The 25,755-nt window shown below is 28.0% G+C and overlaps 1 protein-coding gene across 1 annotated transcript in view; it reads left to right on the top strand.

The window, feature by feature from the left end:
* Positions 1 to 25,417, top strand: part of LOC118202579 (uncharacterized) — a 71,672-nt gene extending 46,255 nt beyond the window's left edge. The window contains exons 5-8 of the mRNA XM_035374747.2: positions 2,815 to 2,956; positions 7,464 to 7,555; positions 7,716 to 7,777; positions 9,395 to 25,417. Coding sequence (XP_035230638.1) covers positions 2,815 to 2,956; positions 7,464 to 7,555; positions 7,716 to 7,777; positions 9,395 to 9,514 — 416 coding nt within the window. The 3' untranslated portion in view covers positions 9,515 to 25,417. The remainder of the gene's footprint in view (positions 1 to 2,814; positions 2,957 to 7,463; positions 7,556 to 7,715; positions 7,778 to 9,394) is intronic.
* The last annotated feature ends 338 nt before the right edge of the window (positions 25,418 to 25,755 follow it).

Below are 25,755 nucleotides of genomic sequence, written 5' to 3'. Positions count from 1 at the left end.
TGATTCTCAGTAAATGTAGCAGACTGCGCTGCTCCCTAATCTTCTAATTTGATCCAGTTTATTATTTTTTGCAGACTGTTATTATTACAGCAATTTTATAAAAACTAAACTTCCATAATCGAAAACGAATATGTCGAAAAGAGTTTCCAAATCTGGAGCTGCAAAAGGATATACAAAGCGAAACCATGTTTCGATGTCTATTAAACAAAAAGGGGAATTGCCGCAAAAAATGCAGAAAATATCCCTCTCAAAATTATGCGAGGAGTATGGCATTGGAAAGTCAACTGTATAAGATATGAGAAAAACTTTTTGAATTTTTGGTGGAAGTAACTTAAACAACTTACATTTAAAGAAATGTTTAATAAAGTAAACAAATAAATATTGAGCTTTTTTTTGTATCCTTTAGATCATAATCGTTCTTTATTTCATAAATTATGATTTCATATTTTTAATTGTATAATTTCTGCATGCTATCTTACTAGATTTAAATTGATGATCTAATATCCGGAAAAATCCCAAATCCGGAATCGCTGAAGTCCCGACGAGTCCGGATTTCGGACTTTGTACTGTATTTACTAATTATGTTGATGTATTCGTGACAAATGCAGGGAAAATATCACAACTTTCTACTACTGGGAATGAATGTCTCTCTTAGATTTCAGACGTGAGATTGCATTAATCCTTTTGCAGACTCCTATTGAAAGTGTAAAATTAGCCAGAAATAGATCAGCAACAAAAGGACCTAAATTCAGCATTCAAAAGCCATTGCATGGAGATGGTAGACATTTTATCGTAAGGTCTGAATAACAGAAGACTTCATTGTAAAGAATGCCATAGCTAGACTATTTATAGGTGCAAAATATGTAATGTAGTTGTACATCGTGATTGTAGTGAAGCTTTTCATATTTTAATCTTTCAATTGAAAATAATCTTTATTTGTAAAAGAAATACAATGTAAATTTTAATATTAAATTAATTACAAATAAAGTGATTTGTAGATTTATAAAAAATTTTAAGCTAAAAAGTAGTCAATTCTCCTTTCAAATAAAACTTTGCTCAAGTACAATCATACTCACTAAGCATCTGTATTTTTACTCTCATTTTACCATAGGTATTTTTTTTTTTTATTTTCAGTGTAAATTTATGTTATAAATGCTTAATTTAGTACTTATTATTATTTGTATGCAAAAGCAGTTGTTCCTTTTAGTTTTGGCAGTTAATGGGTTAAGAAATAATTAACTGTGTTATTATCAGGCAATATGGACCCAGCAATTAAGAAGATAGCACTGGTTATTGATGAAAGCAGAAAAACTCTCCTGCTGGCCTGTTGGACTTCTAATTTACCATAGGAACAAGGACTCGCAAATGACTAATAGTATTTTTGCTTACTTTCTTTTGAAATGGGGCAGTAAGCTGAAAAATTAAAAAATAACTTTACTAATTAGGTAATTCTGCAGAACACACACCTCTGAGTTCTTTGTAAAAAACTTAATGTCTCTTCCTGGGGATACAGCTTCTAACATTCAACCTTTAATTTTAAGATATTATAAAAGCATTCATATGTCCTTACAGAAAGATGTTTGGTAAATCATAAACAGAATTAAATTTTGTGAAATTCTAAGCATTTTGTAGAAGATGAGTAAGTCAGTATCTCTGCTAGAAGCCATACATATTATAGTGAATTTAGGATGTTAATTCCTTAAAAAAAATGTAGGGAAAGCCTCAGAGGAACTTCCAACTGAAGCTGATGTTTCAAGACATCATTGAGGGAAGCAATGGAGATTAATTTTTAGAATATGTGTGAATTCACAACATTGAGACAACTATAGTAGTGTTAAAATAACTGCAGAAGCTAACAGTGGAAGTGATACAGAAAATAATGAGGAAATACCCTCATCAATTGAATTTAGAAAATCACTGCAAATTGTAAGAAAAATTCCTGAACTGAAAGGTGCTGATTAAAAACACAGATAAAACAGCTATTTACGTCAATGTAATTACATTTTTTTATAAAAAATTGTATAAATATATTAATTTTAGTATTACTTTTTAATTAGTATTTTGGGATTAATAAATGAATTAGTTATTATTTTACTTGAGCAGTTTAAAACTAGTATGTTTTATCATGCATAAATTCTTCTTTCCTTTCTCAGTGGCCCGACAGTCCAGGGTGGGCGCTGGCCTTCTCAAAAAGCATTTCCAGATCAATCTTCTCCCTGCTAACGTTTTCCAGTTTTTGGGTCAAAAACCAGTAGGTCAGTTTCTAAGCAGTCTAACCATGGTAGATTTGGTCTGCCTTTTTTCCGTGTGCCTGTTGGTCTGGCGTTGAAGACTTTTTTTTCTTGCACGGTCTTCATCTATTCTGATAGCATGGCCTGCCCATTTTATTCTTTGGCATTTAATGAAATAAATGATGTCAGGTTCATTATATGACCAATATTTAATATATAACTTACCGTTTAATAAATTCAACTGCTGAATAAACTCAAATATGTTCAAATTTATTTTAATCAGCAGCAGGTACTGTGTTTCAAACTTTAAAAATAAAATATGCTAGCATCAGTATTCAAATTTTGCAGTTTATCCAAAAACTGATGATAAAAACTAGTTACTTTTTCAACATTCAATGAAAAAGATCATTAACAGAATGCAAAAGAATTTTGCAGATATTTTTCAAGAAAGGTATCAGATATTTTTGTTACTTGCCTGCATAAGTAACAAAAATAATTTAAGTGTCATAAGTATCTGAAAGTTCTTGTTGTGGTAGTAAAATATTTTATGTTATTTTTTAAATGTGTTGATTTTGTATTTCAGATGGTACAAGCGAGTGCCATTTTATTAGGACTGGAGTCATTGAAAAAGTTGAAGCCAAAGATAAAAGCTCATTGGTTTTATTTCATTGTAATCCTACTGAAAAATATTTTAGAGAAAGAGATAGCTGGCAAGAACTTGAAAAGCAAGTTAATCATTTCTTTATTACTTGAAATTGAAATATATGAATACTGTTAGATATACGTGTAGTTATGAAATATATAAATTATAAAAGGGAGGAAAACTCTCAAGTGGTAAATCAAGGCACTGTTAATTTTGTTTTATATTTTATATCTGAATTTTTGTATTCTAGTTGTTTATGATTTTATTTTTGATATTTTTATTTCTTCTATTTCTTGGGTAGAATAGTATATTTAATGAAAATATACTTCATTATTTTAATCTGAATTTAGAAAACATCAAATTCTATAGAGACATGCACTGCTTTATTACTCAGTAGAACTGGCAGCTGGTGCATTATAAAGCAATAAATGTACTTCTTAATCATTCAGTATTTATTTCGTTTTTTTAATAATATATAAAATTTATATAACTTAAAACACATTTAATTTACGATGAATCAAATTAATGATTATGAATATTTGCAGCATTATTGTGATTAATAAAAATGTTTTTAATGCCATAAATTACATAACTGTTCTAGTTTTTTTTTAAATATATTTTTCTATTAAAGCCATACTTTTGCTACCTTATTAAAAAAAAATTGGGATATATCCTTGTACCATGCAGTGTCAGTTTTGTTTGGCTTTTTTTCTGGCAATAATTGTTTTTATAAACATTGCTCATGTAATCACATATTTCATCCAGTTGGGCCTTTTTTAAAATTTTTAATTGAATTGGTTTTTCATGATTTGGGATTTGCCAAGAGATGAATGAGCACATATTCTATTTCTTCAAGAAAATAGTATTCTTCACAAAGAAAGATTATGTTCGAATAACTACTTCATGAAATTAAGATGCAACTCAAAAATAAAATACCTTTTTTTACGCTGAGAAGAAAAAGGTGTCTGAACACAAATGTGGTTTGCTGAATGCTTTATTCCTATCATTACTGACATAAAATTCATTTACGTATGTTAATTTCAATAATTGAATTAGTAATTCATTTACGTCATTTGAATTTTACAACCATAACTCAACTGTTGTTTGGAATAATTACATATAAAGAAATATGAACTAAAGAAATAAAACTTAATAAACTAAAACTTATAAACTTAAATATACACTGGTTATTATAAATTAAGGAAAAATCACAAAAATAGCGATAACTCCCTAAAAAGTAAGCCAAACCGTGTAAAATTTGAATATGTTGCCAAGTAAGAGTAGCTGAGTAAAACTCCAATATGCAAATTAGTGGCGTTGCACTCGGAATACGTCATATGCGAGGAGCATAAAAGTCCATGTTTGAGAGCAAGCCCACATATTTCACTGTGATAGTGACATCAGAAATCTAAGATAGCCAATTCGTAACAATGATCTCCAGGCATCATTTGCCTGCAGAACTACGACAGAAAGCCAGTGGGAGACAAGAGGCAGGACAAAGTCAAACAGAAGTGGGCAGATGGCTAAATGTGAGTCCTTCTATGGTTCATAGACTTTGGAGGCAATTTCGAATCACAGATTCAGCACCTAGGAGGTTCAGCCAAGGACGGCCAACTGCTACAACGAGCGCCGATGATCGATATTTAAAATTATGTGCACTCAGGAATAGAACCACTACTCCGACTCTTCTTAGATCCTCCCTTGCTGCAGCCACTGGAAGGTTGGTGTTAACGTGAACTGTGCGTAGAAGGCTTCACGAAGGTGGTCTGTATATGCGAGGCAAATAACCATTTGCGTGCTGCTCAAGTCATGCCGTAGGAGCGACCGTTTGCAGTGGGCATGACAACATGTCCACTGGACGCCTGAGCAATGGAGGGCTATTCTCTTTATGGATGAGTCCAGGTTTAGTCTAGACGTAATGGTAGGCATTATTTGATATGGAGAGAACCTGGAACCCGTTATTATCCGTCAAACATCCGTGAAAGAGATGCATACGGAAGAGGCAGTGTCTGTGTTTGAGTTGGCATCTCTTTGGGTGGATGCACAGACCTAAATGTTTTTCCAAGGGCAACCGTGAATGCTCATGTTTATAGAGATGACATCCTTGATGCTTATGTGCACCCATATGCCGGGGCAATAGGCGATGCTTTCCTGTTACAGGACGACAATGCAGGATCACACAGGGCTCGCATCATATACGATTATCTTCAGCAAGAAACAATTATGCGTATGGAGTAGCCAGCTCGATCCACGCACTTGAATCCTATCGAGCACGTTTGGGATGTTTTAGGGAGACATTTAGCTGTTCTCAATCCGCCCCCTTAGACCCTCGACGCGCTTGCAACTGCTTTGAAAGAGCAATGGCTCTCACTTTCTATGGAACTGATAAACCGCAATATTGAAAGCATCACACATCGCTGAATGTGCTGTATTGCTTCTAGAGGCGACTATATTCCATATTGAAGGTACTTTTACTATAGCAAACTGACATCTTCGATTTGTTCATTTTATACATGTGCTAATTTCTATACTTCCATAATTGTCTGGTAATTTCTTTTTGTGTTATTTGATACCTTACTATATGTTGTATATTGTGGGTAAGTTTCATAAAATTCTACGTGTAACTTTTTCAGTAATCGTGGTTTTTGTGATTTTTCCTTAATTTATGATAACCAGTGTAAACTAAAGAAATAAAAAAGTGTGATATTTAGCTATTTATCACTTGTGCATGGTTAACGGAAAAGTAGCTATGTTTTTTGCAGGATTAATGGATCTGTATAACAGCCAACCCCATAATTTAGCTTTAAAAAAGTTTCAAAAATTCTTGCCGTATACGCAGAAATATATGTTAATTGAATTTGCAGTCACATGTTTTGTACAGAAGTATTTATGTCTTACATAGAAATGTAAGATTTTCAAATCTGAATTCAGTAATCTTGAAATTGTTAAAATAGCTCAGCTAGAAAGTGAAATATGGGCAAATATGCTTTCTGATGACCATGGCAAGTTTCAGGAAAATGTATTTTTGAAGTTCTAATGTCTAGTTTTTCCCAAAGTTTTCATAGTCTCATGCAACACCTAAAAAATACGGCTGTGGGGGCCAGTATGAGTCAATTGTTAACCATCTGTAAGTGTTTGTGGCTAAAAAAGAGGTAACTGAATTCTATTTTATAGTTTCCTCTGTAATGTGTGAATGATACTGAAATTCAAGATATTTTTCATACACAAATGAGGATTTACATATTAATGTTCTTGAGCTGTCTGTGTCATTATTATTTATAGTAAACTGCCAGTTTCTTCCTGCTCATCTGGATTGCTTATTTAAAGGAGGCATCAATGAATCCATAGCTTTCAACAAGTGTTCTGACCTTTTTTGATATTTTATGGAAAAAAATCTCTTCAATAATTAAGTTATATACTGTGTTATATGCTGTATATGTCTCAGTAATCAAGTTATATGCTTCTATAATAATGATTTATATGTACATTTATTAGTGAAATTATTAAATTTAATAAAATATATTAATTACATGTATTTTTCATTTTGATTGAAATATTAAGTAGATAAAAAATATTTTTACTTATAAAAATGCAAAATAAATAATATTAGAATCAAATTTTCTAAAGGAAAATGACAGGCGGTGTGCTGCTGAAAGATATTAAATTTTTGTATTGATTTATCACTGTCTACTTTTTTTTTTTCTTTGATTAATTTATCATAGCCTACTAACATCATCTGAAACTCAATGTTTGTTTTTCTCTTTATCTTGTGTCACTGCTATTTCACCATTATACTGACTTATCATTATTATTTATAAATCTTACTGATATATGAGTGTTTGTCTTGAGGTATATTGCTAAATTAGGCAAATACCAGTAGATGGAATTGACTGGGAATTTCGCTCATAGCTTGGTAATAAATTTTATTATATGTAGGTTATCAAGCATCTCAATTTTCAGATTTACCCTAAAAGATATTTAAAAAAAAAAAAAAAAAAAAAAAAAAAAAACCACTACGAAAATTATGTGGCTCAAAAACATGAATGAATTTTTAATAATGAAAGCAAGTGCTGCATGTCTTTTGCATTTATTATGTAGAACACAGACAGAATCACAGAACATTTATTTGTTCTGTGATTTACATGACTACAAAAATTTGAAAGTTCGGTAATAGTTAGAAATCAGAAAGAATAGTTAGATGTTTGATGAATGGAAAAGTAAAAATGATAAAGAATTTTGAGAATATTTTAAGTTTTTTCTGCAACTTTAGCCTTAACTGGTGCTACATAGCACCCTGTGCAGAGCAAGGAACAAGCTAGTATAAAATAAACTAAAGCACCTTTTCATTTTTTAAAAGTAATTTAAAACACCTGTTTTAGAAGTATACTTTTAGAGTAACATAAAAATAAAGTAGCGTATTTTAAATAAGTTGCAAATTTTGTGTATTTTATCATTTTATCTGATGATTACTTTTTCACTGGTAAGCAATGATATATGTTATTCTAGCTTTTATGTTATTATCTATGGATTATTTTAGTGAATTTTAGATATAACTATGCTAATATAAATTTTCTTCATTTTCTCATTAGTGAAATTCTTAAAGTTCATGACTTAGATGTAGACCTCCATCGAGATGAAATACTGGGTCCAGTTTTAGATTACTTGACTTTATGCCCAATGGGTAAGTTTTCTATAACTAGTATGATTTTTTACCACATTAACATCAACAAAAGCATGCCTTTTAAATACTGTAATTAATAAATTTTTAAACGTTTTTATAATTTTTGTATTACTATCTAAATGTCTTTTGAAATTTATAATCTTTCTTCTCCTGGGAACAGGTGAAATACCAGGGAGCAGCATTTCATTAGATGATACCAGTGACGTACCTGATGGATATTGTGTAAGTATCTTGAATTTGTTCTAAAATATATTGAAAAAGGATTACTGTGGTTATCATCTTTAGCATGGAGCCAAAATTTTTTTTAATGATATTTAGAAGTTATATCACATCCTGTACTCACTTTTCCCATATTTCAGAATTTTTTAACAGTTTTTAGGTTAGGTATTAAGGGAATATTTTTAGTTTACAGCAAATTGTAATTTGTTGGATTGTTTATTTCCTCATTGATTTTTAGAATTTTAGGTACTGTTTTCTTATCAGGGCCGGATTCAGAAGTGTAATGGTATTGTCTGAAGTATATATTTTACGTATACAGTCAACAATCGTTAATTCGGACACCCATAATCTGGAATGATCTATAATCCGGACCTCAAAGCTAAAATCTTTCTGCGCATGCGCCGCGTTGATGCATGTGCATAGGCGTTTTACGCGTGCACGCAAGACATTTACGACTGCGCATATGTGTCTGCGCAAGCGCAGAATACGTTTTCGCGTGCGCGTTTAATGTAAAACGGACGGTATAAGCTAAAATTATATAATTATCTATTTCAGTTAATGTTGATGATTGCGTTGTTCCTTAATCTTCGAATTGGATCCGGCTTATTATTTTTTGCAGACTGTAAGAGCAATTTTATAAAAGTAAACTTGAACTTTCGATGATGTCAAATAGAATTTCCGATGCTGGAGCTCCCAAAGGATCTAGAAAACGAAAGTATGCTTCGATGTCCATCAAACAAAAAACGAATTTCTTTAAAAAATGGATAAAAGCATATCCTTTGTTTATCTAACCGTTCCGACATCTGTTTATCAATTTCACACTGCTCTGCGCGGGAGGGGGGGGGAGACGTCGTGGCGGGCGCACTATGAACTGGAAGTTGATCTGTCAGCACTATCGTTATCTTTAGGGCAAATGTTTTTATTTTATTCGGCTTATAATTCCTTATTAAATGTAGTATTTAATCTCGATGTACTCCGTCTTTGATATGATTTAAATCAAATTTCTCGTCATTATAAATATCACGAATACAAATCAAATAGTTTTCTGGTTGCAATTTTGTAATTCCGGCTATGCGTAGGGTATGCTTTACGCATACGCGCGTTTAAAGAAATGTTTAATAAAGTAAACAAATAAATATTAAGCTTATTTTTTTGTAAATTTTGATACCCTTTAGATCATAATTGCTCATTATTTTATAAATTACGCTTTCATATTTTTAATTTTATAATTTCTGCATGCCATCTTACCAGATTTAAACTTATGATCTATAATCCGGAAAAATCGATAATTCGGAATCGTCGAAGTCCCGACGAGTCCGGATTAAAGACTTTTGACTGTATATGCAGATGAGTATATATGTATGTATGTGCAAATATGTGTGTGTACACCCAGATATGCACGTACAGCTACATATACATGCATACATGAACACATACATCCATATATACATGCATACACACATGCATTTCTGGACCTGGCCCTGATAACAGAACAGTATCCAGTATTATTGTTAAAAACATTTATAAATTTTAGTAAAAACCTTGATTTAGATTTTGTTGTACTCTGATGCCTTAATGGCTTATAAAAGTAATTGCTTAAATTCCTTCTTTTATTTGCAGGATGAAGAAACTCTTTTTAGAAAGAAAGGCAATTTGTTTTGTTACATTGCTTCTATTCTAGCTGTGGCATGTATTGGAGGTGGAGTTTTGATGGGTGTAATTTTTATGATGGTACAGTGATATCTACTTACATGCACTAAATTTGTTTCATTATCCTAATTGAAATATCAATCCAAGAAACCAAAAATCCGTCCATCATGGTTTTGTCAGAAGTATATATTTTATGTTTTTAGCTTCCCTCGTAGGTAATATTATGAAAAAAACCAAGCTGTCTAACAATATACTTTCAAGGACAATTTTATGTGAAAGTTGTAATATTATATGGATTTAAAATTAACATTTGTTAAACAAATACCTAGATTTGTTATGATTTACTAAGCTAATACTTAGTGATTTCTATTAAAATAGTAATTAATAATTTTTTCATTAGCTATGTCCTTTTCCTGGCAGTGTTTATTTTGGTTATAAAGTTACTACCCTAAATAAATATGTGCATTCAAGCCTTGAAAAACATGGATTAGGGAGCTGACCCTCCTTGTTGTCAAAAATTCACATTACTTTCCCTAAAAACATCTTAACTTCTAACAACTTTTTGTTGATTAGGAAGCTGCATTGTTAACTGTCAGTTAATGCATATTTTCTATGTCAAGTATTACATTTTATTATAAAGTGGACTGGAGAAAAGAAATTTTCAGTAAGAAAAACCATATGGAAAATAGGTTGTAATCTATTTATTGATAAATAATTCCAGAGCCTGATTATTAATATCAAAACTTGATTTGTGCAAGAACAATGAGGCATATGTTTCAGACCTCTAGATCTTTTCATAATATTTAAAATATGTAAAAAAAAATTTTTCAATTTTAGATTTCAAAATTAGGAGCAAGAACAAAAGTTAACATTTTGTATTTTAGTTTTTTTATACTATTTTTAAAAACTCAGACACTGTATTGCACATTCATTGGTGACTGATATTATTTAGAAAAGCCTTGATATGTAAACTAATGACAGTTTGCCAACCAGTTTTAGGTATTGTGTGGCTTTTGCCACCCAGATGATATATTGATTAGGGGAGCCTGATTGCGATACTGAAGGGCCCAGGTTCAAATCCCAGAAAAGGCATGTATGTACAATTGTCTGTCCCTTCATAGAAGGTAACAGTGGCTGCCTATTAGGTGCCTCCATAGTAAAATGGCCACGACTTCTGGACTTAGGAGTGGCCAGTGCCGTAATAGGCAAGTGTCCACCATTGGGGGGGGGGAGAATGTGGCCATCATATGTGAAGCTCATAATGGCACATAAATTAATATGAGGATCTTTTGATTTTTTCCGTTAGCCATAAATTTAATTGTTAAATTACTAAAGTATAACTGTATCATTTTGTTTCTGTATCCATAATTTAATTATTTGAAACTTATAATGAAATTGATAAGAATTTTGTAATTCCCCCACCTCATTTTTTTCCTAAAGGAAAGGAGGAGTATAAGCTTACATAATGCATAATAAATTAAAATATGAAAATGAAACATATAGAAAGGTTAAATGTATTTTTTTAAGGAATTATTGTAAAAAATAATAAATTTCATGTAATACTTTATATAGTATGCATTGATATTTGTAAATTCCTTGGAAAGGTGGTTTTCATAAAAGGTTTTGCTTTGTGACTTCAGTTTTGTAAATTGCCCTTGTTTGCATCTTTTACTTGATGAATTGTATTCAGTAATTTAATGTTCCAGGTGGTTCTGATTCACAGTTTGAAAGTTTGGTATAAAAAGTGAAATTTTTTCACGTACAGAAAGCAAATTGATATGTACTTGGCTAAATGTAAGAAGTTTTGCTAACATTAAGGTAGTCATTATCTTGAAGAACTGTTATGTTTCTGGTTTAGCTCATGGGTATTTTGTTTAAATGTGAATTGTTTGATTCTTGAGAATATAAAATAATTTATAATAAATTATGGTGTTTACTATTTTGAGGTATATGAAATAAATTAAAATTAGAAGTTTAAATTTTCAGTAGAATTAAAAGAATTTTGGGAGAAATTTGAGAAAATTTCTTTTCTGGTTTAATATACATTTTGTCTTTATGCTGCCTTTATTTTCAGAACTTTTGGTCATAAACAAAATGTAGTTTCTTGAATTCCAAATTTGGTCTTTTTTAACCTTCAAATGCATTTTGGCTGTTGTTAAAAAAATGCAATATATGTCATTTTCATATGCATACTAAATTGCACTGTAATATAACCAATCTTAAAGTAAAAAATATACAATCATAAATTGGTTGAAATAACAAATCACAGATCAAATACTAAATGATCATGAAAGACACAACCATGAGCACAAATATACTTTCATATATCTGCTAACTTTTTTTTTTTTTTTTTTTTTTTTTTTTTTTTGTAATTTTCACAAAAACTTCTCTAGTTTTATCACACATGAAATTGATTTTTCACAAATTTTGTGTCATCTTAAATTGTGCCAGGGTTCGTACGATCCTTAAGAGTCCTTAAAAGTCCTTCGATTTTTTGTCCTTAAAAGTCCTTAATTTTGGTTAAAATCAACAGAAGGTCCTTAATTTTAATCATCTGAAATTTCTGTCTGTTTTCACGACTGTCATTTTGAGTGTGAATTAGCATTTTGAGGAATATTTTTGGCTATTCACTGCCGTATATATGGTAATCTTTTGAATGGGTTCATGAGTTATAATTTATTTCTATTTCTAATATGGGATACTCGAGTTTCTAAGCAAGAAGTGAACATAAGCATTTCGAAATTCATTTATTCTAGTAAAGAGCTCGTAAACAACTTTTTGCTTTTGGGGATGTAAATTCTTTTATTAAACTGTTCTAAATTTGGCGACTTTTCAACATTTTGGCGATTTTAAGATTAGTTTCTATAGAAAAGTTTTAATTCCAAAATCTCAGAATTTTTTGACGATTCTTTTTTAAAACATCGTAACATTGATAAATTTTATTAAAATAATGGTAATATATTGAAATTATATTTAAAAAATAACATTAAAATAAAACATTTTTATTTTTCACTGTAATATTATAAAGTTTCATTTTGGCAACTTGTACAATATTTTAAATCTGAAAAATAAACAAGGTATAATGCTATAAAGCACAATTTCCGAAAAAGCTCTTAGCAAAAACAAAATTAGCTATGTAATTAATTAAAAATTTCTTGTTTTTAATTTTTTCATAGTAATAGTTTTTCCCATGTAATTGTCTCGGAATATTCAGAATTCTCAGAATGTGCATCAGTTTTCTCTATAAATTTAATTTTATACTTTTTCCCTCCTACTTTTTTCCAAAATATTTCTGACATTTTTCTGTTACAGAAATGGTAGGGATAATTTTTCTTTAGGATTTTAGACATTGCAGCTTGGAAAGTTTAGAAGGATTTGAAGCAAGATTATAAATCTTGCCTTCACGATTCTAGAAGATTCAAGAAATATGTGACAAAATGAAAAATGTCTCCATTGTATCAACACGTAGTGGATGTATTTTACAGAAAGTTTGCAATGAATTTCTTATTTTTGGAAGAACATCTGGAAGAAAATGAAAACATAATATTTGAATATATTACTTCTGATACTAGAATCTTAACATGTTTTCCTTCTCTTTATTTTCTGTACTTTTCACTAGACAGAAGCATGGAAAATATCAAAAATGCTTCTGATCTTATCACATGGGCAGGCATTATAGAAAGGGATTTTTTTTATTAATAAAGAAATTGAAAACTTACAATTTAAAAGATTCATGTAATATTTCTTAATGCATCATACACATAGCTGGCACTAGGCATTTTCCCACCTGATGCAATCTCTGTGGATCCTAAATTCTGCTGCCTACTGCCTTTCTAAATTCTGCTTCTAATGCTTGCTCTAAATTCCAAAAGTTTTGCCGTTTCTAGATTTTTTTTGTTCAGTGTGTCACTAAATTCTAGAAATTCTGCCACATCAACTCTGTAACCGTTTTTTACTATATATATTTCATATTGCTTCTGAATGTTCATATTACTAAAGAAATAAAATTAGCCGCTTTTTCTGTACATTCTAAATGCATTTAGTGTTTTTTAGAATAACGGAAATCCTTAATTAAATCCAAAAATTCTAAAATGAAAAGGAAACGTGTTGAAGAAAGAAACTGAGTACATAAAGGAAATTATTCTTCAAAGATATGTGCAGTTATTATTATGTAAATTACCCAATTGTTTATGATTTCAACCTTTACTATAATTTCCCATTTCTATTTCCTCATATGATAGAGTTATTGAGCCAGATTAAATTACAATTAAATTGTATAATCTTTGACCACTAGTCCACATTATTAGTTTGAATCTGACTGTTCTTGCTTAATTACGTCACCGTGAGCTGTAATTGATTTTGTTAGCATCAGAACATGCCTTTATGTTCTAATTTCTTTTCAAATAAGAGGCTTATTTAAACCTTTGTCTGATATTGTAGTTAATTTCAGACATAGCGATAATATGCTTCACGTCTGTCGGGGAGGGGGGGGTTGGACCATTTAACTTTTACCAGATCAAGTAAATCCTCATAGGTACATTGTGGAGAGGTTGACAAGTTAGAAGATGAAGCACGCAGAAACTAGTGAGAGCATTGGTTTGCAAGAGACAAATCTCTAATTGTTAGAAAAGATGCTTAAAAGAGAAGGAAATCCATATAAACGTTCAAATATGACTGACTATCATAAGTGTAAAATATTTAATGCTACTTGATAAATTGCATAGTTTATTTTATTCTCAAACTTATTAACAATTATATTAATTAATTTATGTTTAGTAATAATGCGTACTACTTAGGGATCTATTTTATTTTTAGGATGGTATTACAAAAGTGAAATTCAGGCATAGATAATATCTTCAATTGAATTTATTCAGTTCCCGTTTGTTCATAGGTCCTTAATTTTTTTCATTAATGGTCCTTAATTTCCATGTGCAGAAATGTGTACGAACCCTGTGTTATAGTTTGGCGAATTGTTGCCAAATGTGTATTTTAAGTCATATTGTTGACAGATATTTGTCATTTGAATTTGTTCATTTTGTTATATCAAAAGCAGGTTATTCCTTTCTTGAAATATGAATTGTGTTATAAATGTCTCTTGATTTGTGATTTTTCTGCATTTTGCTAAATTTAAAAACTAGTTTGACTACAAAATTTTGATTTGGTGATTTGCGAGATTATTTTATTTTTTTCGAATTAGCAACAATGTATTGAAATTGCATCATTCTAAAAAAAGTAGAAAAAATATCTCTTGTGTTTTAAGATATTTTTACTTTTCAATTTGGCAGTTTTTGAGCAGCTTGATTGTAAAACAAATGGTGCAGAATGCAATTTAAAAAATCTTTAGAATGTAATTTCAAAAATCTTTATTTAACCATCATTTCATGGAATATTATGAAATTTATTATTTTTTGTAAAATGTTCCATTTTATTACTATGTACAAACAAAACAGCATCTGCGAACTGCAGAGCTACCCAAGCATGTTTCACCAATTCACAGAGTCACCAGTGAATTGGCAACTTTTTGTAGGGGTGCAGGTAATTACAAAGTCCTAAAAATTCATTATACTCTTTTTCTGAATTTTTCAAAAAAATTTCTTCCTAATTTTATGTAAAAAAATTGGCTGATGTGCATACTATTCAGCCCAGTTTATTTACAAAATAAGATGGGTGCTATTTGTGCAAGAGAGAAACTCCTTTAAGTTCCCATATAGCTCTTCACCAGCCCAGTTTTATAGCTAGCAGCCCTGTTGGACAAATATTTTAGCAAACTGCCAGACTGGTTGCATTAGCAGGGTTGAATAATATATGAATTTCTGGTTACCTCCTTATCATTATGGCCCCTATTGTTTCAGTGGCTCCAAGATTATCGATAAATCACTGGTGTATATGTTGCAAATTATTGCCAAATGACTTGCAGTCCTAAGCAGTGTAACTTAAAGTTCATGAGAAAAGTTCTGAATAGGCTATGAGTTATTCTGGTGTTACTATCACATTTTCAGCATTTTTTCCAAACAACTTTAACATATAACAATAAGTGAGGAAGATGCTATATCAATCTTCCAAGATTTTTTTTTCTTAATCTGTCTTTCAAATATATGAAAATCCCCATTAAATAACAGTGAGCATAATTTTTTAAGTGACTGTGTTTAGGACTGCCTGGCATTTGCAATGCTTTCTGTCACACACTGGGGGGTTTATCCATAATCTTGATGCTGTTTAAATAATGGGGGCTATGATAATAAGGAAGTATCATTTCTGATTATAAATTTAAACGACTAAAAGAGCATTTATCAATTAACAGCAAATGTTTCTGAATATGGACATTATTTAAAAATCCATCAGTATGATTTAATAACTAAAATAGATATTGCCAAGGAAACAGAGAATCTTCCTAGACAAGTTTTTGCAATGTACGTATTTTATTTTTCTTTAAATCATAATTAAAAAAAAATTGTTATTCTCTTTGAATACATGAATGCTACTAGAATCCAGCACTTAACAGATATAGGCATGAAATTTCTGGGGTGGCAAAACCATAAAAAGAAATGTTTTAAGATGTTGAATTAAAACTTACAATGCATTTGTAATTCTTTTATTGTGAATCAAAATAAGATGTTTTTTGGCATTTCTATTGAATTCTTTATTTTGCATTTGCTTTGAATCTCTTTAATATGAAAGGTACTGGCTTGTTATGATTTTGTTGTTCTGTTAATAGAATTGTGAATTTGTAAATAATTTTGGTTTTGTTTTAAATATTCTAATATATTAGTTATGTCCTAATATATAGGTTTCACTTCATTTCTGTGAAGTTTTACATGTGATAATTACTTTATAAGTAATCGTAAAATTTACAAAACCTTTAAGGTATATTGTTGCTCATAAAAACAAAGCCATTGAAGTGAGTGTGTAAATTTGTATGTAGTGTTTAAATTTACTTTTATTATCGGTTTTTATTTTTTAAAATGGCAGATCTAAAAAAAGTAACAACCTACATTATAATTAATAGAAAAGTGCTGCTAACTACTAAGCTGTATTTTCAAGCACTTTAATCTAGAGAATAAATTCATTTAGTTATGTAAATTATTATTCAAAATAAAAAGAACACATTGTAAATAATGGAAGAATAAAGAGCATTAGAAGAGAAACTAAGTTATAAATGACTATATATGCTATCACTGCTGTTATCCCATCTGTTCTTTTTTTATTTCTCATAAACAAATTTGTTTTATGCTGATACTTTGTGATAATAATTTTTCCATTCATTTGCATCGAACAAACTTAACTTTTCTTAGATGACTTAGTTAATTCGGAATTGATCCTATTTTTAATGCAATCTTTATATTAAAATCATGTTCAAGAAATTGAAATATTAGGCAAATTGAAAAAAACATTGGACAATTATAATGTAATATATATTTTCTGTCTTTTGTTTCTTGTTAGAAAAATAGTTTCAGTTGGAAAAGAAACATTATTTGAAGCTATTGTTTAATATAGTTATTAATTAATGTAACCAAAATCAGTGGAAAGTTATAAAAATATTTGTATAACATATATATTATTCTCAGATAGATAGGCATTTATTTTATGTTCATTATTATATTTTTTCATTATAGCAATTTTTATCTGATGTTATTATTATATTAATTTTTATGTTATCATATAAAGTATTTATATATTAGATATTGCTATATAGTGCATTATTTACTGAAAGTTATAAAACTATTTCACTGTATTTGGTTAGAATATCAAGTTATTCTTGTCAGATGCTTTTAAGAAGTAACAACTTACACAAATTCATTTTGATGTGGAAAGATTTTTGATTTCTTGACAGATTGTACAAAACTTGATTCCATTGTATTTATCATGGTTAGAATTTATTTCATTATTAAGTTATCACATCATTGTCATGTAATAGTACCTGATTTCTTTCATATTGAGTTCCATTTTTGTAAAGAATATGTGACAAGAGAACAGATATAATTAAATATAATTTCTCTCTTGTGGATAAAGTTTTCCATGCAAGTAATTTTGTTTCATTGATTGTAGCATAGATGAGGCTTATGCAGAGGATATTATTTAATGGTAGATCAAGTTTACTTTTTAAATAAGCCAAATATAAAATACTTTCAAGCTTTTCTAGATCATTTCATTCTATTGAAAGCAGTTTTCTAGTCAGATAAATGTGTGATTGACCTTTTTTGATACACAAAATGTGAAATGTTTTCAAATTTTTCTAGTTTTGTTTTATGTGACAATAATTTCTTTATTGCTCTGCAAAACAAATTTAATGTTTTCATTCCAGATTAACATCCAATTAATGTGCCGTTGTTAGTGATATGTAGTTGATATGTGTATATGTAGTTTTTGTCATCATTTAGTAACTAATTTAGCAGCAGACTGGTTCTTAAAAATTTTGATTCCCACCACTGAAATTAAACCCACAGGGAATTAGTTTGAATTCCTAAATTTAATTGTAAATGCTCAGGACTTTGATTTCTTCTGGGCTAAGAAATGAAGTTCCGAGAGTGACAGCTTTGGAGATCAGGTAAAATATTTTAGCATTTAAATATTTAGCATTAAGCAATGCATTTCATATTTTGTGTAAAAATATCATTTAATTAGGAGTCCCTATGATTATTCAAGAAATTATATTAATGGAGATTTGTAAATACTAGCCATTTGTGTGACATATTCTTTCTTCTAAAGCAGATTGTTATTAAGAATGTGATATTCTGTGTTCACAGAAAGGAATTTCACTTGAAATAAAAAATACTTGCATTCTTATTTCTTATTATTTACATCAGGTCTGAAGATTTGTATATTCTGCATCAGAATTTGAAAATGTTTAATCCCTGGAACTAAAATTATGTGAATATTGATCTATCAAGTTAATATTTCATGACTGTACATTTAAATATATACTATATATCTATATACAATGAATTTTATAAAATAATCAAAAGAAACAACAAAAAGTGATGATGCAGTTATAGAGTTTATATTGTTCATTGTAATATTTATTGATTTAGGATATACAATAGTATTATATAGTCAAGAGATTGATTCGTAGATGGAAAATGAAACAAACCTTTATTTTATTATATAAAAGGCATATTGAAAAATAAATTGGCACATGTGGTTAAAATGAATTAAAACAAGATAAAATATTTTAGGCTGTTATGCTGAAACCATGTTCATGTGTGTCTTAAATATTTTCTGATATTTTTTGAGAGTATGTTTTAAATATGTTATCTCCTGCAGCTATTAAAGGTAAATTTTCATATTATTATTTTGATCAAGTGAAATATATAAAACATCTATTTTACCTATAAATCATTTTGCTAACATCATTTTAAAAAGTACTATAATTAGTTAACATAAATAATTTTTTGCAAGTTATTTATTTTAGTTGGCCTTTTTTGCAAGTTATTTATTTTAGTTTAGAATTTAAGTACATTTGGTTGTGACATTCTATTAATCAAATTCTGCAACTAAAAATTAATATACATTCTTGGGATGAGATATGATTTTGTTTAGTATAAATGTATTTTAGGCTTAACAAAAAGTTTTTTATCCTTAAAAATGTTGCTTAATGGTGCACAATTCACATTACAGAAAAATTATGTCTAGAAATAAAAATGATCAAAAAATGGTTTTTCCATGTATCATACATAGGTGCTAATAGTGTAGCTTCCAAAGCGAGAATAGTCATGTAGGAATTTATTAACAAGAGCAAAATTTGAATGCTAAATTAAATTTAAAACCAGTTATGTTTCATTTTTGGAAAGTAAACATAAGCCAATTTTATACTTTGATGACAGTAGAAGTAACGTATAAGATCATAAGTAATTGATAAATTGTGCAAGATTATTAGTTGAAATGGTACCATATATTTGATAGTGCTCGAATTAATGCTTTGAAAGAACTGAAGAAAAAATATTAAAATAAGTAAATGTGTATACTTTAGTTTCAAAAAAATTAAATCTTTTTTTTTTTTTTTTTTTTTGAAAAAAGATAATAGTTATGTTTCTTAAATGTCATCCGTGTAGATTTTGATATAATGTAGAAATCTTGGAAAAAGAATTGTAAATCATTTATGTATATATATCTATTTAGAATTATTGACATTTTGAGAGTTCATTTCATTGATACAATTTTTATTATAAATGCATGTGCTTCATTTATACAGAGCTTGTTTAAGTTACTGTCTATATATTCTAATGGATAAGCTGTAAGTAATGGAGAAAGAGCAGCAATATCTTTTTTAATTTAAAAAATATAACAAGAATGAAAAGAGAAGTGGGACATAAGTCAATAATATCATCAATAAAAATATGATAGGTCTTAGTTGACAAGAAAATATTAATTAGTTAAAAAACAGTAAATAAATTTTTAATTAATACATATTTCAGTATTAAATATGTCATATTAAGTGGTAATTCCTCAAATATTTTTATATATTTCATATTTTTTCTTTTTTACAATCAATACAAGATTATATAAATGAAGCATATTGGCCTTTTTTAATTGCTGGTCTGCTTCATTTATAATTGTTTTTTCTCCTTAATTGAATTAACAATATATTATATTTGTAAAGGTATAATTAAGATCTTTGAAGGAATATGTACCCGTGGTGGCCAAACTTTATGTCAGTAAGAACAATATGTTATAATTTAAAAAATATTCAAGAACCTCACTATATATGATTTTAAATTGAATAAAACAGTTTTGTAATATTCTAAGCAATTTTAAAATGATATCATTATAAAAGTAATATATGATTTATGTAAGTAATTCATGTTATATTCAGGAAAGAATGCTCCTGTGATTCACAAATTTTACATTTTGTAAGAAGTACTGAACATTCTTTTTTCAGATAGGAAAACAAATCTTTTCTTTTGTCTTCCATTTGTTGTTTTCCTTGACTCTTTGTTGTCGATTGATTTTAATAAAAGAGTTAAATGGAGAAGAAAGAAAACATAGCAGTGATTAAAATAAAGAAACAGCTTTTCATTTGAGTGAAGAAAAATGCAGTGATTTGAAAAATAGAACTAGCAGTTTTTCTTTACTCTTAATTCTAGAACAAGTGAGATGGGAAAGAGCATTCTGTGAATAAACTGTAATTCAATACGTAAAAATTATTTAATTACTTCATTAAATGAAAACTGGACTTTATTTCTTTCAGTGCAAGTTAATGGTTTACATATTTGTAGTGCCATTCAGTAAGTTTTTTAAGTTACATCATCAGTACAGCATGTTATAGGTGTATTTATGTTCTCTGTTGTCTTATAGCCCTTTAATTGTTTTAAAAGTAGTACCACTGCAATAATGAATTGCATAAATGATGGTCAATTTGAAACTGTGTAAAGTGATTATACATATATAAGATACTTTAAAAAATTAAACTACTAATTGTTAAAATGTATGTTGGGAGGATTTTTACTTGTTGAATGGTATCTCAAGAATAAAACAATTGTTTATGACAATACAAACCACAGTTTAAAGAACAGGATAGCTATAAGTGGCATGCAAGTTTGGCCATGTTTAATGTATACAATAAAAAATACTTAACAATCAATATTTATAGTAATTTATGGCTTTTTTATGTAGGTTGTATAATTAAAATTAATGTGAGTAGTTTCCTGCTATGAAATAAATTCATCTAATCTGTAGTGTAACTGCTAAATTTCAAACAGGATTTGTTACAAGAATTGAAGTCTGTTATGGGCAGAAACAGTTTAGTTCTTATTAAGAGGGGGGGGGGGAAAAAGAAAAAAAAAAAAACTTCAGTAGGTATATGACATTATTTTTAAATTATCACCTGACTTACGATCTAAGTATTTGATGTAGATAGATTTACTTTTTTTTCAAGCAGAAAACTACAAAAACATGTTTAAGAATTAGGATTTTTGTGCTACTTTACGAGTACTATAGTAAGTATGTATGGTGTTTAAAAGGGGAAAATTATAACTCATAATGTATATTTTACTATTTCAGTTACATCAGATATTATAACTAAAGAAATATATTTATATACTTTTGCTTTATTTTAAAATATATGCTTAGTCAGTTTTCCAGAAATAATATATTAAAAGGGACCATATTGCATACAGCAGTTCCTGTAATAATTAAAAGCACATCACACAGTATCTGAGCTTTTAAGTGAGCTTCAGAAAAAGAATTTTGAACTTAAAACATAGTTTGCCTCTATTTAGAATGATTTTTTTAGGATAAAGCTTTGATTAATGTCATATCTGCCAACTTCAGAAGCATTAAAATCAGAAAATTTTTGAAAACATTCAGACAAAAGCAGAAAGTGAATTTTACACAAGATACTGACTTATTTCTGAATACTTTAAAACAGTTAATGGAGGGGGGAGGCACGTATCATAAGAAATGGAAAATCAGCCAAATTAAATTAATTGTTATGTTGTAGCTTTTTTCTTTTTGCTAAAAAGCAATTCAGAAACTGTGCTTTATATTATTTATTATCTTGTTTAAACTTCAGTGTCAAAATATTCGAGTTACCAAAATATATATTTTGGTAACTCGAAAATATATAAAACTCGAAAATATATAATAAACTCGAAATATATAATATGGTATATAAAATCATGTTTTATATAACATTATAAAACATGATTACAGGAAACAAGAATATTTTATTTTATTGTTGTGTTTCTAAAAAGTAAATTTATTATCATTTAAAATAATACTGTAATAACACTACTATATTTTAATTTAGAAGTCAAACAATAAAAATCAGTGTTATATTTGCAAATTTCCCAGGTCTAGTTTTTGTTGTTTGATTTTTAATTAATCTTTGTTCAGCGTGTTATTTTAACCTAAACTATGTTTGTTTAAAAAAATTGTTGTCATGAAATTCACAGTTCACCTAACCAAAATTCTTGTACACTGATTGGTTTTAAAATTGCCAAATATAGCAATGCACAATAAAATAATTCATATTTTCAAAACAAAAGAACCACAGGGAGAATTTGTTTTTGATGTAATGAAAAGGAAAGAATTCATTGTTATGTCTGCCATGAATACAGGCTTAAAACATAAAGTTAGTATTAAAGTGTTAAGATGATGTCAATTTTTCACGCCTTTAACAAAAACTGCAATTTTTTTTAAAAGGTCTAATTATAAAGCTAATAATTTTCCCCAAAATTATGAAAAATTCATAAAAGTTGACAGATATGTACTATTAATATCTTATAGCTTAGCATACAATTTTTCAATTGAATTTTATATGACTTTTCCTTTATGACATAAAAATGCAATATTTTTCCTACCTCATTTTTTATTGCATTATTACCTGGTAATATTAAAAACTGTTTACATTATATAACAGATTTAGAATATTATAGGAATTAATGTAGCTTAATGTGTAGAATTTTTTGAATGAATAGTATTGTTGATATGCTTTGATTTTTGTTCATAAGATCATTTCATGGATATTTTTAGTTTATTTTATGTAATTAAAGCTATTAAAATGCTTTTCCACATGTAACACTAAAATAGTTATAAATTTTAATTAATTTTTAGTGCAAAAATATACAAGTGAATTTCTTTTTTTTTTTTTTTTCAAAAATATATGTTTAAACATTTATGCAGTTTAAATAAAAAAGGTCATAATTCAAATACCATTATTCAAATATTACCTCAATTCATTTATGTTTAAAGAATATGCTTCATTGTAAGCATATTCATCACTTGTTGAGAAATACCAAGATATACTTCGATTAATTATTATACTAGAGTCTGACATTTTCTAATTAAACTTGCATGTAAATTGGTACAATATTAAAAATATGAATTTTAAAAATTATTGAAACTGATAGAGCAGGTATTACTTTTAATATTAAACTATCTTTCTTCTCAAAATCTTTAAAGCATAGATAAAATTAATTATAAGTTCATATTAAAGCTTATACTTCCCGATTTTAAACTAATCTCTGTAGTAACATTTTATTTTATAGTTGAAAGAATTTTCTGAAAAAATTTAAATGTTCTTACCTTTCAGTATTTTAGAACATAGAAAAATTATAATTATTAATGTAAAAAATTTAAAAAATCATGTTTATATTTTTTGAAAATATTTGTTTTGTTATATAAATATATTACCCAATATTTATCTAGAAATGAAACCTTCATAGATTGGTTTTTCTTTCACCACGCAATTAAAAAAATTCTCAGGAAATTTTATGAATTATAATCCTTACTACATATTATATTGGAGTTTGTGCAAAGGCATTTATTTTGAATACTGGTTTGTTTATAAGTTTATTATTTATTATGTCTGTTTTAACCTAGTGCAGAACTATCAAATATATAAAATTTTAAAAAGTCATAAGTTTCAAAATTTTGTTTTTGTGAATTATTTCTATAGGAACTTGTTCTTCTGTACTAGGTTTGTTAAAAACTTACATCCATGTGATTTATTAACTAATAATCATTTCTCATGATTGTCACAATACTGCAAGCGTTCACTCGCACGTCTCTGATATAATTTATAAATTCTGTAGCATGTAATGATAAATCTATTGAAAATCATTCAAATATGCATAGTTGATACATTTGATCCAAAGAGTTATGTTTATTCTAGTATTTTGATTTTATACATTGAAAGGCATACTTCCTGAAGTATATCACTGTAATATGAAAAGATATGGAGGTCTTAGTAATAGTAAGAATAGATAAATGTTTGTTAAATCTGTATACTAGTCGTGATCAATTGTTCAGATAATATAAAATGTTATGTTCTCTCTTATATGGTTTTTATGTTTCATATTATTGTAATCCATATGCTGTCAGTTTTTCTTTCTTATATACTACTTAATTATATATATATATATATATATGGATTAATATTAATAACTATTAACAAAAACACAGTTCCAAACTTATGGTAAATAAACTGTATTTAGCATCTGTGATGAATATAATGATAGCAAATATATGTACATCTTCAAGTTAAAAAAAAGGGGGGAATTCAAATGAGGGTTTTTCCCCTCTTTAAAAAAATTCTGAGTGTTTACATATTTTGCCTTAAAAGAATATTAAATAGCAAAAGTAAATCAACATAACATGCATTAAAAATTTAATTCTAATACTGAATTACATACCTACTGATATCATGGGAGTAAAAATAATTTTTTAAGATATTCAGGAAAAAAAAAAAAAAAAAAAAAAAAAAAAAAAGAGGTAAAATGAATTTAACAGAAAGAATTGACATACATTTGAATGTTTCATAACTCAAAAATATTTATCATAAAAAAATAAGATATTAAATAAATGAAATTAATTTTGATAAACAAATTTTAATATGTTGAAAATTTTTCTACACAGTATTTATTATCTTATTATAAATTTAACTAATGTGATATTCGAAAATTATCAAATATGAAATGTAAGTTATGTGAAAGATAACAATGTTTAATTTTCATTATTTCCCTAGCAGTTTTAATGTATTGTTATTTTAATGATATTGTACTAAATTTTTTGTTTATTAAAGAAATCATCATGAAATCTACAAATCGTGATATCAAAATTCATAGCCACACTGGCTTTAAATTTTTTAAAACCTGAAAAGTTGCCAAATCTAGCGATGCACAACAGAGACATGAATTCAAGTGGCATTTCAAATATATCAATAAAACATGTTTAAAATAATACATATTTGGCAACAAATTGCAAAAATTGTCACATCTTTACAAAATTTATACAAAATTCAATTTTTTGCTTAAGATCACAGAACTAGGACAACTTTCATAAAAATTATGAAAAATTTGCAATACTAGTGCATGATTATATTTCACCATATGTATGTGTAACCTGCTCATTCTTTTAATTTTGGGGGAATTTTAAAAGTGCTATTATGAATACAATTTACATTTCTTTAGTAAAAATACTAATGGAACATGTGTGAAAATTATTGCTTAATACTGTGTGCACTCTCATACACTTAATAAAATGGGTTATTTTCTATTTTGCTTATCTCATTCACAGAATATTTGAATTATTAGACATTTTTTAAATTTAGTACATAGTGAACTAGCAAATTTTCTAATTTAATATCATTTAGAAACTGTAGTTTTAAAGTTAAATACTGTATTTATTAAAAAATAAGACCCCAATACATTTTAGTATAAATTTTAATAAATTAAAATGCACAGATATTTTTGATTATAATGAAAGGCAAGCTGCATAATTAAATACAATATTTTATTATAGTATAAAAATATTAGGAAAAATTAATGATACATAATTTTGACATTAAAAAAAAGAAATTTCAGAAAAATAAAAAGTATGAAATGAAAATTTCA

This window comes from Stegodyphus dumicola, chromosome 9 (assembly GCF_044657685.1).
Source record: "Stegodyphus dumicola isolate Sdum_Otavi_A_Nest chromosome 9, ASM4465768v1".
In the NCBI taxonomy this organism is placed as follows: Eukaryota; Metazoa; Arthropoda; class Arachnida; order Araneae; family Eresidae; genus Stegodyphus; species Stegodyphus dumicola.
Note: the sequence above shows the minus strand (reverse complement) of the source record. Positions and strands in the feature narration are given on the sequence as shown.